This window comes from Serinus canaria, chromosome 7, assembly GCF_022539315.1.
Source record: "Serinus canaria isolate serCan28SL12 chromosome 7, serCan2020, whole genome shotgun sequence".
Classification (NCBI taxonomy): Eukaryota; Metazoa; Chordata; class Aves; order Passeriformes; family Fringillidae; genus Serinus; species Serinus canaria.
In genome coordinates this window covers 6,307,171-6,322,822 of record NC_066321.1, presented here as the reverse complement: position 1 = coordinate 6,322,822, position 15,652 = coordinate 6,307,171, and the positions used below count along the sequence as shown (strand labels likewise).

The following is a 15,652-nucleotide window of genomic DNA, read 5'->3' as shown; positions in this document are numbered from 1 at the left end:
TTTCAGGGACAGAATGATGCTGCTGAAATTAGAACAGGAAATTTTAGATTTCATTGGTAATAATGAGTAAGTACTGTACTCTCATAGGAAAAAGAATTCAAGAGTGTTCCTGTTTATTTAATAAAGCTACTATTCCTTTCTTCCAGAGTACCAAGAAAAAAGTTTCCCCCAATGACATCTTACCATAGAATGCTGTTGCACAGGGTAGCTGCTTACTTTGGATTAGAGCACAACGTGGACCAGAGTGGGAAGTCAGTCATAGTAAATAAAACTAGCAATACAAGAATGTAAGTGTCAAAGCCTTGAAAAACCCTTTTGATGCGTAGCTCTAACACCTGGGATGTGTGAGGCAGTGATGCTGTAGCAGGTGAGGTCTGTCTCCTCTCTGGGAGCAGGCATCAAGGAGAGGTAGTTGAGAGCTCTTTACATGTTCTTGATGTGTAATAATATGACCTCTTTGAATTCTTTTGGGGAAAGAAGGATGTTATCTCTGAGTTAAGAAATTTTGTTGCTTTTCTGGCAGAGACGCATTGCTAATTTTGTTTCTGTGAAATACGAATTTATAGCAACTGTTTTTTTGTTTAAAGATTTACACCAGTAAAGTGTACAAAGTGCATTCTTTGTTTCTCTTGGATTGCAGAGCCGGCTCTTATCTTCCAATGGGGTCATTTCTGATTTGGTGAAGGGAGGGGACTTGCACAACTGTGGCTTTTGTATTGTAAAATTCTCCTGGGAAGATTCAGCTGTTGAAGTTCTTCTGTTGGAATAATGTTGCTTACAGATCTCTCATAGCCTTACAAATAAACGTAGCAGGGAAGACAGACATCAGTGGAAATGTCAACTTAACAAGGTTAACAAGCCATGGTGTGCTGCTTTACTGTGAGGGCTGGGGAGTTCTTGGAGAAACCCCCAGGAAAATCCATATTGCAGAGAAGATAGCACTGGGGCCACAGCAACTCTGCAGCCTGTGCGGAATTGAGGTTTTCATTCAAGGGACCCAGCTGTTCTCTCCATTCTCTGCACTTGCTCTGTCTCCTCATTCTCTCTCAAAAAGACAAAGGTCTAATGTGTTGACATATTTATGCCACCTAGTTTCTAGTTTTAACTTAGAGCATTTGCCTGACGTCATTTTTTGATGGTCTTGAACATGAGAACAGGAGTTTACAGTGCCTGCATATCTTAATCTCAGTCTCTAGGTACACTCTTTATAGCTTTGCGAGAAAAAAATCTAATTATCCGCCCTATTTTAGAGTCAGTAGGACTGAAATGATATGCCACACTGAAATTTCACTTAAGTAAATAGTTTGTCCTCAGAAGTTTTAGAAATACATAGAGAGCCTAAATATATATTGAATACTTGTATTATTTATGTATGTGTTTTTGCTTTGGCTGTACAACCAATATCTAAATTGACCTAGAAAGCCAAACATTTCAAATCTGTTGCCTTTGCATCTACCAGCATCTCTAGACTGAAGCTTCAGTCTACCACTTCAGCTGTGGAATAAGAACTGATAAAAGATTATTACATTTTTATGCTTTTAAAAAATTTTTAGACCATATTTATATAGCTTGTGGCCTCTAGAAGCCCCTGTAGGTATAGTTACTAATTAGCAGGCATTTCATCTAACCTGCAGACATAAAGATTCTTGATGTTTTCAATATTCTTATTTTAAATCACTTTGGATACAAAATAAGAATTTAGAAGGAAAACCTTGGAGATCTGCTCCATGTGGAATAAAGCCAAACTTACCTTTTCCTCATAGGCAGGTTCGCGGCTCCCTCGCCGAGCAGGGATGTTACTGACATCAACCACCCAGTGCACACTGGCACGTCTCAGTGGAGTGGGAGTTGGTGATTGCAGGGCAGTAAATTCAGAGACCTTTAAAAGAAAGAGGTAAGACAGTCTAAAGGTTCTCTGAAATGCCTGCTAATTATGTTTGGGCAGCCAGTACCCAATAGGCAGGGCTGGCTGTTTCATAGAAAAAGCTCCCCTCACTCCATCCAGAAGTCCTAGGTAATGATAAATAACAGAAATAGAGAAGAGCATACATTTATTCTATCCTCTATTAGACAAATATTTTCTGATTGCCTGAGCTCTTCTCTTACAATAGCAGTGTTTTATTATTCAGGTACTTGGTATCTCTCTTTAATAACAAGGGTTTGCAAAATACCACTTTTTCCTTCACAAAGTAGACAAAATACCAAAGCATTATTTATAATCTGTTGCTTCACTCTCTCCCTATGACTGTGTGAAGCTCTTGCTTGCCTGCATTATACTGTTCTTCTCTTACTCATTTCTGCTTAATTTTTTTAGAAATTTCTAAGTTTCAGTGCTTTCTCCTCTACCTTCTTTCTTCTGTTTTCCCTTGAAATGAACTCTGAGGTATTGCGGCTCTAGCGGCAAACACCTGTCTTCACTTCCATGCATGCCCAATATCCATTGCATGGCACCAGTTGGGATTCAAAAGCACTTCTGATTCCCCAAGGGCATGTGGTTTGCTTCCCACCTTAACTGGGAGTTGCAGCAAAAGCTTTGAAAGGAGGAAGAGGTTTTTAAAAGCAGGTTTGTTGTGCCTCAGGACAGGACCTGTCAGGGGTGCACTATATCTTTTCCATTGCCCAGACAGCCAAAATCTAGTATTTCAGTTAGAATATGAAGTATATTTTAAATTACATCTGAATATATTTCAGTTTGTTCCACTTTGTGTACAGTATGTTTACAAAACCATAAATGTTTTCTTTGTAACAACTTTTCTCAGACCTGACCAAAAGTTTTGTGAGCATATAAAGGATGAGAAGAGCGATGACTTCCAGAAGCGGTACATCCTTAAGAGAGATAACTCTAGTTTAGACAAAGATGATAACCAGGTAAAGCACACGTGGCTTATTCCTTCCACTTGCTGTGTTTAACTGTGCATTCTTACTGTTTTCCTTTTTAAAATAACACTGTGCCACTTAATTTAGATGAGAATACGATTAAAAGATGACAGAAGAAGTAAATCTATAGAAGAACGTGAAGAAGAATATCAGAGAGCTAGAGAAAGGATATTTGCACAAGATGTACGTATCAAAACCAGTCCGGCACTGTTTTCTATGAACCCTTCACACACATACATGCACAGGTGGCTTTCCAGGAAACTTTGTTTCTAAATGACACTGAGCAGATAAGAGAGTGTGGCCTAAGTGAGTTTTAAATTATACTGCAGTTACTGAGAAATCTTCTGTTTTCTCTAATTGCTGCTGTGTGAAAATCAAACAACTCAAGAATTATTGAGGAATGTTTTGTAGCACTATCTAGTGCAATGCATTTTCCCCCTTTGCATTGTTCGGTCCCTCACTGCAATTTAAGTTAGAGTTTTGGTACTGCAATCATTTCAGCTCAGAGCAATAATTAAAAGAAGAAAAGACCCCAAGCAAATTAAAAACCAAAAAAACCCTCTTTTCTCACTTGTATCTATAGCAACCACATTATGAGTGGTCACAGTAAAATGATTGAGGTCCCATATGTGAAATTCCTGTCAGGAATCTCACAGTCTGATCTTCTGACTGGAGATACCCTGCAGGACAACATTACAGGCTACAATTCAATTGCAAGTAGTGATTATATTGAGTAAAACAGAACAAATATGTCTTTTTAAATGTGTTGCTTTTAATAATCCACTTCTGACATTTATCTATAACTTTTTGCACATCCAAAACCAGATTCCAAAGAGAGTAATGAGCTCTTAAGAGGCTAATTCATATTTTTTTGTTCCCCTTAGTTACAAACAAGAAGAATGGACTTTTGGATATAAAATTACATTTTCTTTTTGCATCCTAATTTATTATGTATTACACACTTAGAAGCTTTGTGCCAGATGTTAGGAGTCACAGTCAAGGACAACATAATTTGAGTCAGGAGCAGCCTTTTTGGTTCTGTTCCATGTGCTGTGTAGCTTACCCAGACTGGTACCCAGGGCACTGAGCAGTTACTGCAGCAGCAGTGTCCTCTCCCCCTCCACCCTTCCCAGCAGAAGACAAGGCAGCTCAGGTGCTGGGAATCACACACCAGCTGCAAGTGACAGAAGGCATCAAAGGCCCAAGGGAAGAACTGTAACTTCAGAAAAAGTCTGATAGAAACCAACTCAGCAGCATTGTAACTACCTTCATGCTGGCTTTGATCTCCTGTAGATGGGCCTTTTTATATATTGTCTTGTTTCCTCATGGAAATTGTTCACCAACAGGTAGTTTTTCAGGCAGTTTAATATAAAGAGGGTGCTGTAGAAGTCCGTGTACAATGCAGAAAACTCCAGATTGCTGTGTGTTCTGTGGTAGGGGTTCTAAATGCCATTCATATTAATTTCTGCACTTCTTTGCCCCTCAGTCCCTGTGTTCCCAAGAGAATTATTTCACTGATAAAAGGTAAGAAAATTTTCTGTTTAATTGTTTTGTCTTCCTATTTTCTTAATAAATATTAAGCTATCTTATTAAAATGTCAACAGAATCCAGGAGGAAGAAACTAATAGTACACAACAAAGACGACAGATACTTAGGTATTTGATGCTTTCTTTTAAACAAACAAAACCCAAAGTATTCTGCATGCATTTACCTTTTCTATCTTGTTTTTAGTTTTTTTTTTTCCCCTTTTCCCTTCTTTTGCAAGTGCTGCTCGTGCTAACAGTTGAGTTTGTATCATGCAGAATCAATAAGGAGGCACTGGGGAGATCGGCCAACAGCCATCAGAGCAGCACAGAGACGGAGCCGCGGCCCTGGAGCAGCACCGACTCCGACAGCTCCCTGCGCAACCTGAAGCCCGCGGTCACCAAGGCCAGCAGCTTCAGCGGCATCTCTGTGCTGAGCCGTGGGGACAGCTCTGGCAGCAGCAAGAGCACGGGCAGGCTGTCCAAGACAGGTACAGCAGCCTCCAGGCAGGCTCTGGGGGCTCAGGGTTGGCATGGCTGGTGGTCCCAATGGGGAGGCTCCCTGCATCCCATTCTCTTGGGATACAGGGGGGCTGCACACGCAGGGCATCTACACATCCCTCCCTAGAGCCGTAATGTGACAAATGGGGCGAACAATTCCAGCTTTGGAAGGAGAATTTTCAAGTGCGCCGATGCCTTTCATCTCATGCAAAGGGTTTGAAAATGTTTTTTACCAGAAATATTTTAGTACAAAATATTTGGAGTTCAGGTCTCCATTTCCAGTGGGGCAAAACTGCATTGCAACATCTTAGGAAATTCTGCACTGCTATCCTTCTAGCTCAGATAAAAGAGCATTAAAGCCTATGAATTGGTAGTTATTTTTATTGTGTTCTCTTTCTTTTGTTAAATCAAAATGAATATGGCTCAAATGCTTACTCAGTTTTTAGACTGCTGAGAAATGAGGTCAGTAGAACAAAGTTTACTGTTTAATTTTAAAATTCAGAAATGTTGGGGAAGAATTCTTATGAGTCAGGGTTTCAAAGTGGGCTAACTTGTAATTAATGTGAAAACAAAATCTCAGAAAATATGGGAATGAATTTTCTGTGAGTCAAAAATGAAATTTAGTAAATATTTTTATTTCAAATGCCAGCATAATTTGTTCCAGTTGCTAATCTCTGGAGAATTTTCAGGCTTGTAATACATGGGTGCATTATTGGTGGCTGCTTCAGAATTTGAAACAGAACTACAAAAAAGCAGAATGTAATTGCTTGCCTATTATTATTGGCTTTTATCTTATTTATAAAACCTGTTTCTAAAGAGGATCTATTTAAATTTTTTGCTTTTCCTTAAACCACTACTCCCTTTTAGGTATATGGCTACACTGCTATACAAACCAGTAACAAATTCTGTTTGTCCATGGTATAAAAAAAGACCCAAACCAGTTCAAGGTATTTCTGCTGTAAAATTGTGCCATCACACTTTTACTAAACGGAGTTACTCCATTTAGCAGTGTAGTGATGCTATTTGGCACAGCTTGAAAAGAAACTGCAGCTTGACAATAAAATAGATTCTTAGAAATCTTTGGCTAAATTTCAAGAACAAAATGGATTCTTAAAATTTTTGCTGGAGTCTTTATTTTGGCGTTCTGAGAATTCGGACATTCCGGGCTGGGAATGCCCACCTTGATGGTTGTTGCTTCGTGCAGTTCCAGGTTGTGGGGATTGGCACATGTTGAGCTTGGGTTTGTTCACATTGTTCAGGGATGTAATTGGCTCTGGTTATAATGGCTTCAGCCTTACTTCTCTGCATAATCTAGAAGTGAACACACTTGGAAATGAATCCAAGTAACTCTGCTCAGGCAATGATGGTTTTACAGAGCTGGGATGTGCTGTCTTACCCAGTTTACAATTAATAGCTTTGATTTCACTTAATTCAGCAATAAAAAAGGCCAATGCTTCAAGCTATGCTCTCTTTGTAAACACAAGTGGAAGGGTTACAATTAGCAACTTTTATATGGGATTGCAGAATAACTTCAAGCAGTACATAAATTCCATCTGAGTGCTTTTTGAGTCTTTCTTTTTCTTCTAGATTGTATAGAGGCTGCTAATGGGGAGTTTGTAAATTTAAACAACTGTATTCTGTTTCCAAGTACTGCAAGTATCATGCACTTCTTACAAAGTCTTTGCTAAATGGTATACCTAAAGCTCCAGGTGTCAGGTGGTCTGGGAACAGCAGTTCCATAGACCTCTCCATACTGGACTTTTGGAATATTTCTTTTAGCTGCATACCTTGGCTTTCAGGAAGCTCAGGGTCTGGTTCTCCACTGCCTTGCAATGTTTAGAATAATTCATATCTGTAAAATGAGTACTGATTTCAATTGGCTATTTCATCCTCCTTTGAAATTTGAATTGTTGCATAGGCTAAAGCTACCATCAGACAGACCCTCATTTCATTTTTCTAGCTATATTCTTGATTTCAGCCTGCAAATTGTCAGAGGAGGAAACAAACAACGTTGAGGGTTTTAATGTAGTGCAAATTGTCCAGCAGGTGAGTCAGAGAAGATCTGACCCCAAGCAGTGGAAATAAACTGGCCCTTGCTTGCATGCAGGCAGTGTGTGCAGGGCGTGAGGCTTTAGCCAGTGAATCCACAGGGACAGCAGGGCCCTGTGGCTGCATTCCCTGCACAGCTGCAGGAGCTGGGAGGTGACTGCCTCGGTGCATCCACTCCACCATTTTGCAGTAATGACCAATCACTTCCATGAATTCTGGAGGTACAAATATGCATTTTCTGACCAGAAAACCAAGCTAGATATGAAAGCCTTACTTTGCAGTGCAAAGCAGTGCTGAATTGACCCTTGGTTCACAGAAGGGACCTTGTAATGCTATTCCAGGGGAGATGGAGGGGGAGTCCATTGACAAGGCTGCTGTGAATAATGTGCTTAATGCTGAGCTTTCAGGGTGAGCACTTACAAGTGTATATTTTAAAGTGAGCTTGATGTTACTGTCTCCAGGTAAAACCAATTTCTCATTACTCCTCTCCTAGGTTCAGAATCTTCTAGTAGTGTAGGGTCCTCCACGGGTTCTCTCTCTCACAGCCAGCAGCCTCTTCCTGTGCCAGCTCTAAGCCAGCCCTCCCCTGGCACGCCTGCCGTGTATCCAACTGTCAGCTCTAGTAACTCTCTTTCCTTTGATGGTGGCATGAGCGGGCAAGTGGCACCTGCTGCTAGCAGTAGCTTCTTTCTGCTTCCCTTGGAAGCAGCGGGCATCCCACCTGGCAGTGTGCTGGTCAGTCCTCAAACAGGTTGGTACATGCTTGGGGGTGTCTCTGTTACACTGGGGAACTTGGAAAAAAATGCACGAGTGTTTGCATAAGACTTCATGTCAGTATTGTCCTTTGTCCTTTATTTTTCTCTTTATTTTTTTAATGTGGTTGTGTTCATTCAATCCACTTAATTTAACAAGGAAGTATGACTGGAGGATCAAAGGAATGAGTAAACTCACATGATTTTCTCTAGAGGAGTTTTAACTTACATGTAAAATTTTAATCAGTAAACATGAAAATCATATGATTTACTATCCAGAACACAGAATAACTTAATTCTTCAGCTTTTTTCAGGAGAGAAAAATATCCTTTCCAGTGCTTCTGTAACACAGTTTCAGTGAGGGGAGAGAGCCTGAGAAAGAATTTATATTGACTTGAAAGAACTTATCATCCTTCTCTTTTTTTTTTGATGCAGCATACTCATGTCTCTATGCTCAAGACTGTGTTAATACAAGTGAAAGAAGCACAGATGAAATACTATTTCTTAACTTATCCTTGTCACTTTAAAACAGGATTAAATCAGTGTTGGTGTAATTGGCGAATGCTGGTATTTTTTAGGAAGGAGTAGAAAATTGTTACTTTATAATGCAGATGCAAGGAGATCTGTAATAACATGTCTGGATTAAATAATGAGTTAGCATTCTCAGGGCAAACTTTTACTTACAAATTAAGAAATGCTGAAAAATTTAATTTACCTTTTGTGTAAAAGATCATAATTTTAGGAAATTTTATTTTTTAATATTGGTATAATGATTTGTTTTCATTGTAGAAAAGAAAATACTTCAGGATATACTTACCATCATTCTGCAGATGGACTTGATTATGTTTAGGTAGAATTGCATATGATGTTTGATGCAAACAGTTTCTCACTGGGGATGTTAAATGTAGTAAATAATTTCTTTCACTAGAAGGTATAACATTGAAATAGATAAATTCCTCTTTTTCCTTAATATGAGTCAATTGCTAAAAATTTCATTACAAATGAGTTGCTGTAGGACTTAATTTTCATAGATAGCTATTTGATTTGGAGGAGAATGTATTTGTCATCTTAGAGCTAAGTTCATTAGTAGTCTTTGGTAATTATGTTAATGTCTAGTGAGCTTCTAGTAGAAGACAAGGAACACTTGGAGAACAAGGAACATTTAGGTGCAGATAAACTTTGATTTCCAGTGTACTCAAATTATCATATTCTGTAATTGTTCCTCTGGCTTTACTATTCCAATGCCAGCCAAAACAGAGATTGGTTCCTCAGGGTTTCTGACAGAGGAATCTGTGCCTTGGTAATTAGGAGAAGACAGTTCTTACCCAGCCACTACAAAAAATAACTGAAGCTCTGGTGATTAGCAGAAAGTAGTAGAAGGAAATAAGAAAATTCGAGTCCCTATTGATGTGAACATTCCCAGCTCTTGACTGTTGAAGAGAAATCTACCAAGCTCAGTTGAGTATCACCTGATGAGCTGCAGTCCAGCTGCTGTAGCTCATTTTAGCCAGTCTGTTCATGCTTCCTCTGCCATGAATTCCTCAGTCCTTTCTTCAGTAACTGTTCCACTCCTTATGTTGGGCAGTCGCATTTAAGTATGATGGCACCAAGAAGTCTGGAGTAGCATTAGTCTGCTTTGACAGGTTGCAAAGGCTTTAGGCTCAGTTTAAATCTTTCTAGAAGGAATAAGAACATCTTTAAATCATAGGAGAGAAAAATTTACATCAGTGTTGGGCCCTTTAAGCATCAGAATAAGCCAATGCAGGACACGTGTCACTAAGCAGGTAGGCACAGGTCCTTGCCAGCCAGCCTGTTGTTCCTTAAATTTTCCAATGCAGGCACAAAAAGAAACCACTGGGGTTTTTTTTAATTTACTTTAATGCAGTTTATTTTTCAATTCTTTTTCATTGGCCCATTGCTGTAATATTAAGGTTGCAAATTATTAAATATGAGAATAATTCTGTTACTTATTTTGAAAGCTAAAAGCCAATTAATCTAAGAGTAGGGGAAGAGAGTCCTTTATCAGTAATCTCATTAGCAGTCATGGGAATACCAGGGCAGCTATTGCTTTATATAGTTTTCAAAAAATATTTGCCATTAAGCTCTCCTGTGTTCTGACTGGTTTTCAAATTGATCAAAGGAGGTAAATTTTTAAGATATCCTTAAAACAGTGTTTTAGTAGAGTTTTCCTTTATTACTCCTGTCATATTCAATCTACTTGGTTAAAAATCAAGTTTCAAGATGAGTAGCATATAAGAAATTTTTATGTGGTTCCACTACATAAATACTGGGGTATGTTTGTTTAGCTTCAATGTTTTGGGTTTTAGCTGCATGTAGTCATTGCTGTTATAGTTGTGGGCATTTATTTGGCATGAATCTGTCATATAAACCAGTATGACTTCCCTTATTTTTCAATGTTAATATTGTATTCCTTTTGCCTGCTGTATGTTTGTCTGTTTTGTCCCAGCTGAGATGGTGCAGCTGCCTGTGTTTGTTGTCTTTCCCCGGACAGGTCAGCCGTTCCTCAATCCCGATGGCACTCCAGTTGTGTACAACCCTCCCCTGCCTCAGCAGCCTGTTAGGAGCCAAGTGCCTGGAGCTGCCCCTCAGCCAGCCCTGCCCAGCCCCACCCAGCACCAGCCCGGAGCAAACCCCGTCCTCTCACAGGTGCACTTGTCGAACACATGCTCAGGGACACTGGGGCTCTCACTCAGCGCTGGGAACAGGGCGGGGGTTATTTGTCCTTCTGCAGTGGATGTGAGGAACAGTCACACACATAGGGGTAACTGGGCTTTTTCCCTCCCAGTCCTCACAACTATCAGCTCTGATCATGCCTGAGCATGATAGGCAGCCTCTTCTTAAAAATACGGAGGAATTTTAGTATGGAAGTGTTCTGTAACCAAGAACAAGAGATTCTGCCTTCATCCCTAATTGAACTGTGGAGTTACCCAGCCATTAAAAGCAATATAGTTGGCAGCTGGGAAGAGTTAATCCAACTGGAACCTTGGGCTTCTTGTCTTAGGGTTGTTTCTCAGCCAGATAAATTCCTGGGCTGTACAGCACAAGCAGGAGTCATGGCACAGTAGGAGTAGCTCAGGACTGGTACAGCATTGACATCTCCTGAGTAACACTTCAGCATATTCTGCTCACAAAACACACACATGAGTACAGAATATATTTTATCCTTGTCTTGTACAAGAGTTTAATAAAATAGGCCAGATTAAAGACTGCCCCAGCCCTAGAAGGAGAAGAAAAGCAAAATGCTTGGGCAAGAGAAGGAAGGGTTCTCCCTCTCCACAGCAGCTATTTCAGGCACCAAGGTACTGGCTGTAGTCTCCTGTGGTATTTTCAGATGGTTCTTAAATTTTATCGGAAAGTTATTTATAGAATTTCATCTAAACCTCTTACCTTTGTTTGTTTATTTTCCCTGTTCAAACCTGTTCAGATAGCTGGGTATGCCACAGTCGAGCTGGTCTGTTTTGCAAAAGGTCTCTTTTATACTCTTTCTAGTTCACAGAAGTGTGTATGTAATATTTGCTATTTTCTTCACAAATTCTGTACTAATTCTCTGATTACCCTCTCAATGGATGCTGGAATTAAACCTGTCTGAAATATTATGAGCAATGATAACTAGGGAAAATATTTTAGTACTGTTGAATAAATGAAAGTAGGATGTTTGAATCCATGGTTAGTAGTAAATTCATTCTGCCTTTAGGTGCTTTGAAAGAGCTTGTGTTTAAAATTCGTGTGGAGTTTTTAGTCTCTCTGAAGGAAACAGTAAATGTTAAATAGAAGCAATTTGCTGAGATAGCTAATAAACTGTATAAAAGATAAAGCAATGGATGTCTTATGGGAGATTGAGATATTCAGAGTTACTTCTGTTTTCGTTCTATGCAGTTTTAGGCTTAAGAAAAAAGAAGTATCCATTCTGTTTCTGAGAGCGGAGCGAGTTGCTCTTCTGCAGCACAGTTGCTTTTCTCTGTTACAAAAGACTTGTTTTCACTTCTCTTACTCTGGTGTTAACCTTGTTCATAACCCTGTTATTTCTGCAGCCTCTGCGGGCTCTGCAGCCTTCCTCCCAGCCTGTCCAGTACTCTGCAGTGTCGTACCCACCCCCGCTCCTGCCAGCCTCCTCTGCACAGCAATACTCTGTGGTATTACACCTTCTCTTCTCTGCTCCTTGCACAGGCTCCTCTCTGGTGGCTGCTGGCCTTTGCTTGGCTGCTTGAGTGCTGTGTGATACCAGGGTAGTGACTGGCTCTCAATGACACAGCACCTGAGTGCCCGAGATGGGAACATTTCACGTTCAGCAGGAATACGTGCAATTAAGGCTATATCTATATATCTCTATATTTTGAGATACATTATTTCCCTTTCTCTTTGAAAAGAAAAATTTTCAATGCTGTTTCATTAGCCAGTCAGTACCTTTTTATGTCTCTGGATTACCTCTTTCCACTGTTTCCTATTGTTTCCTTGTCTGCTCACTCTTCTGCTAAGCCTTAATACATTCTAAGGGATCAGCTGCTCTGATTTTTTCTGGTTACCTTTTTGTAGCTTCTCGGGTAGACTTTCAACAGTCCCACTTCTCTAGTATCCATTGTTTAATATGTAGAAGCTGGAAATAAAATATCTTAGTCTATCAAAAACCAGGAAAAAAAAGAAAAGTTGCACAAAGTGAAACTGAAACTTAGTAAAGGAGAGTTGTTATCCAAGGGAGACTCTGAACTAGATTAGATTGAACTAGGGAGATCTGAACAGGTCAAAGTCTGCTCTGATAGTCTACTGAGTGCATGTTTGTGTTGAGTTTATGGGGCAAGCTTTTGGAGCAGGGAGCTGCGGGGACGGCTTCTGGGAGAAAAGCCTGGGAACTGCCTCACGTTGGACAGAGCCCATTTCAGGCAGCTCCAGGGCTGACTGTGCACAGCCCAAGCTGAGTCAGTCATTCATACTGGTGGCTCCTCTGAGTGTGCTTGGAAAAGGGTGTGAGGGACAGGAGGGAGAAACAACACCACAGATATTGAGGCCAGAGGGAGGAAAGCAAGGAGGTGCTCCAGGTGCTGGAGCAGAGCCTGCAGCCTGGGGAGGAGACTCTTGAGAAGCAGATTCTCCCCTTGAAGCCCATGGAGGACCATGGTGGAGTAGATATCCACCCTGCAGCCCTTGGAGCATCCCACGGATGCTCTGAAGGAAGCTGGAGCCTTCAGGATCAGGTTTTCTGGTAGGACCCACACTTGGGCATTCCGCTCCTTCAGGACTTCAGCCTTTGGGAAGAACCTGCATTGAAGAGGTTTGTAAAGGATGGTATCCCATGGTGGGACCCCATGCTGGAGCAGAAGAGTGAGGAGGAAGAAGCAGTAGATAAATGATTTGGAGCCAATCACAAGCCCCATTCTCAATCCCTTGTGATACTTGGAGGAGGAAGTAGAAGATTTGTGAGTGAAGTTGAGTCTGGGAAGAAGCAGTGGGGTTGAGGGAAGGTGGTTTTAGTTTTGTTTTTATTTCTCAGTATCCTACTCTACTATTAATTGGCATAAATAAATTAGTCTTCCTGCAGTGGTCATTCATGAATGATTTTCCTGTCCTTTTCTTGACCCATAAGCCTTTCATCATATTTTCTCCCCCTGTATTGCTAAGGATGAGAGGAAAGATGGAGTGACTTGGGGGATACTTAGGAGCCAGACAAGGTTAATTCATCACAGTGTTGTACAACAGCTAATTTTCAACATTAATCAGAAATGTCTTATAATAAATACAGTTTAAACTGAATTCAAAAAGGATGTTGCTTCTGAAGTTAATTGAGAGTTTGAATGGGTGCTAAAGCAGAGAAGGAAACTCCTTCCTGTTTATAGTAATTTCAAAGCATTTCACATTCAGGAAATGGGTTCCAATACTAAGTGCCCTGGCAATTTCAAAAATTTATTCCTGCTAATGGTAACTTATGTAACATAATGAAAAGGGTTGATGGTCTTGGATTGTATCCCAAGTTTCTCCATTTATTGGGAATGCTGTATTCCAGGGCTGAATCCTGCTTGTACCATACCTGTCACTGCAGGACAAAGCAACCAGGTCAGACTTTTCTTACACTGGTAGTATCAGTGTGGTGTGTCTTGGGTTTGTCCTTCAGACATATTTAGAGCTAAGATAAACTCACATGCAGTATCTCCTCTTCAAACTCAGGATTTGGAAAAGCAGAATGTAAAATCCAATGTAGAAAAACATTATAGTTGCATTTAATAGGCACCATTAAGGAATGAAATACCAAAGTCGGATTACTACCTAATGAAAATAAGGCTTTTTAAGATGTACTAAATACATATGAAGGGTATACTAAATTAAGTTTTAGGTGCAAATTCATATTTCCGACAGTAATTAATAATATCTTTAGCCTGGAAACGAAAAAAAACCCATAATATGATAAAATGTGAATGTAGCTAATCAGTAAGAGATGGAGCTTGCACTTGCTTTCTCTTGATTAATTCCTATCTTCTTAAGATGATCTAAGACCAGATAGTTTCTAAATAGTTTTAATGTACCTGCATGTTTGGAGAGTCCACTTTCAAAGTATGAACCAAATCTTCCTGTTTAGCAAAAAACACGCAATACTAGCTAGTGATCACTTCTAATTGTCAGGATATTGTTAATTTGATGCTGAATTGCTTGCTAAGAAAAGGAGTTTGAGGTTACAGTATCAGAAGTTTCAGATTCCACAGGACCCCTGCAGTGCAGAGTGCAATCAGTGGTATCCTTTCCCACGTTAATAAAACACAGATGGAGGGTAGCCACTGGAACACGTTTTGCTCTTGTTACTTGATTTCAGATGAAAAGACAATTGATCTCTGCATGTAGGATAATAACTAAGTTAGAGGAATGTACCTTTTAACTCAGGATTAGAACCTCATTATGTTAAACTCTTAAAAACAAAAATTTACTTCAGCAATCCTAATGCATCCTGCTATTTTAACTGGGGTTAAATGTTTTCACTCAAGTTTTGGAGTCCAGTCAGAAAATGTTAGTGACACAAATTCCAAACTGTCTTTTTGACAAATGAATTCTCACAATAAGTAGATAAAGGGTGATGTAATCCAAAAGGCAAAATATTTGAGGTGAAAAGAGTGAAGTCTGAACATGGATGTTCTCTCCTGCTGTCAGCCCTGAAGATAATTTGCTACTGTTCCATCTTCCTTGCTGTTGTTCTTTGGCTGCTGTTGCTACTGCCCAGTCATGTGAGACGTGCTGTCCGAAACTTACTGAAGTACTTGGCTATTTTATTTCTTTTTCCTTGAACGCGCATTTGCAAATGTAGTTTTTCCTGTTTTCCCCACGCCTGCAGCAAGACAACCTGGGATCGCAGTTCAGCCACCTGAGCCTGGCGCGGCAGCCCCCGGCTGAAGGCGCCGAGCCCGGCCCGGCGCTGTTCCAGCCCGGCGTGGTGCTGCAGCCCCCGCAGCAGCCGGGCTACATCCTGGCCGCCGCGCCCGCCGCAGCGCCGCCCGCAGCGCCGCCTGCGCCCGCCCCGGCCTTCTCGGGCCCCGGGCACCCCGTGGGCCAGCCCGTGCTCCCGCAGCAGGGATACGTGCAGCAGCCCGTGCCACAGGTACCACATGGCCTCCCAAAGGCTGGGGAAAAACTGACCCTGCTCTTCTGCTCCCAGCCTGTTTGTACTGTCTGGGGCTCCCTGCAGAACTCCAGCTCTGCTTTGGTTTTGGGGTTGGGCTCTCTTCTAGGTTATGTGTTTTGTAATGAAGGACTTCAGATTGCTCGAAGAAAGTAAACTGTTGACAAGAAAAGTAGAGAAATTGGCTGTTAAAGAGGGAATTTATGTAGTATAAGGGATTTTTGAATCACTGAATTATTTAACATTAGTTGCACCTTTTAATAAATTTTACCTTTTTTTTTTTAATGGATTTTGCATTTAGATGTCTGCCTTCTCTAAAGCTGCATTCAGGCAGT

At 40.6% G+C, this 15,652-nt stretch overlaps 1 protein-coding gene across 8 annotated transcripts in view; it reads left to right on the top strand.

Moving 5' to 3' along the window:
- R3HDM1 (R3H domain containing 1) overlaps nt 1-15,652 on the top strand; it is a 79,692-nt gene that overhangs the window by 46,680 nt on the left and 17,360 nt on the right. For 4 of the 8 annotated variants that reach the window (XM_050976887.1, XM_050976888.1, XM_050976892.1 and 1 more), the window contains 10 exons: nt 7-66; nt 147-287; nt 2,760-2,868; nt 2,965-3,060; nt 4,364-4,401; nt 4,482-4,532; nt 4,680-4,891; nt 7,444-7,701; nt 10,215-10,369; nt 15,033-15,296. In XM_050976887.1, coding sequence (XP_050832844.1) covers nt 7-66; nt 147-287; nt 2,760-2,868; nt 2,965-3,060; nt 4,364-4,401; nt 4,482-4,532; nt 4,680-4,891; nt 7,444-7,701; nt 10,215-10,369; nt 15,033-15,296 — 1,384 coding nt within the window. Of the gene's footprint in view, nt 1-6; nt 67-146; nt 288-1,472; nt 1,895-2,759; nt 2,869-2,964; nt 3,061-4,363; nt 4,402-4,481; nt 4,533-4,679; nt 4,892-7,443; nt 7,702-10,214; nt 10,370-11,754; nt 11,857-15,032; nt 15,297-15,652 lie in introns of those variants that run through there. The other 4 variants (XM_050976889.1, XM_050976890.1, XM_050976894.1 and 1 more) reach the window with 3 other exon arrangements.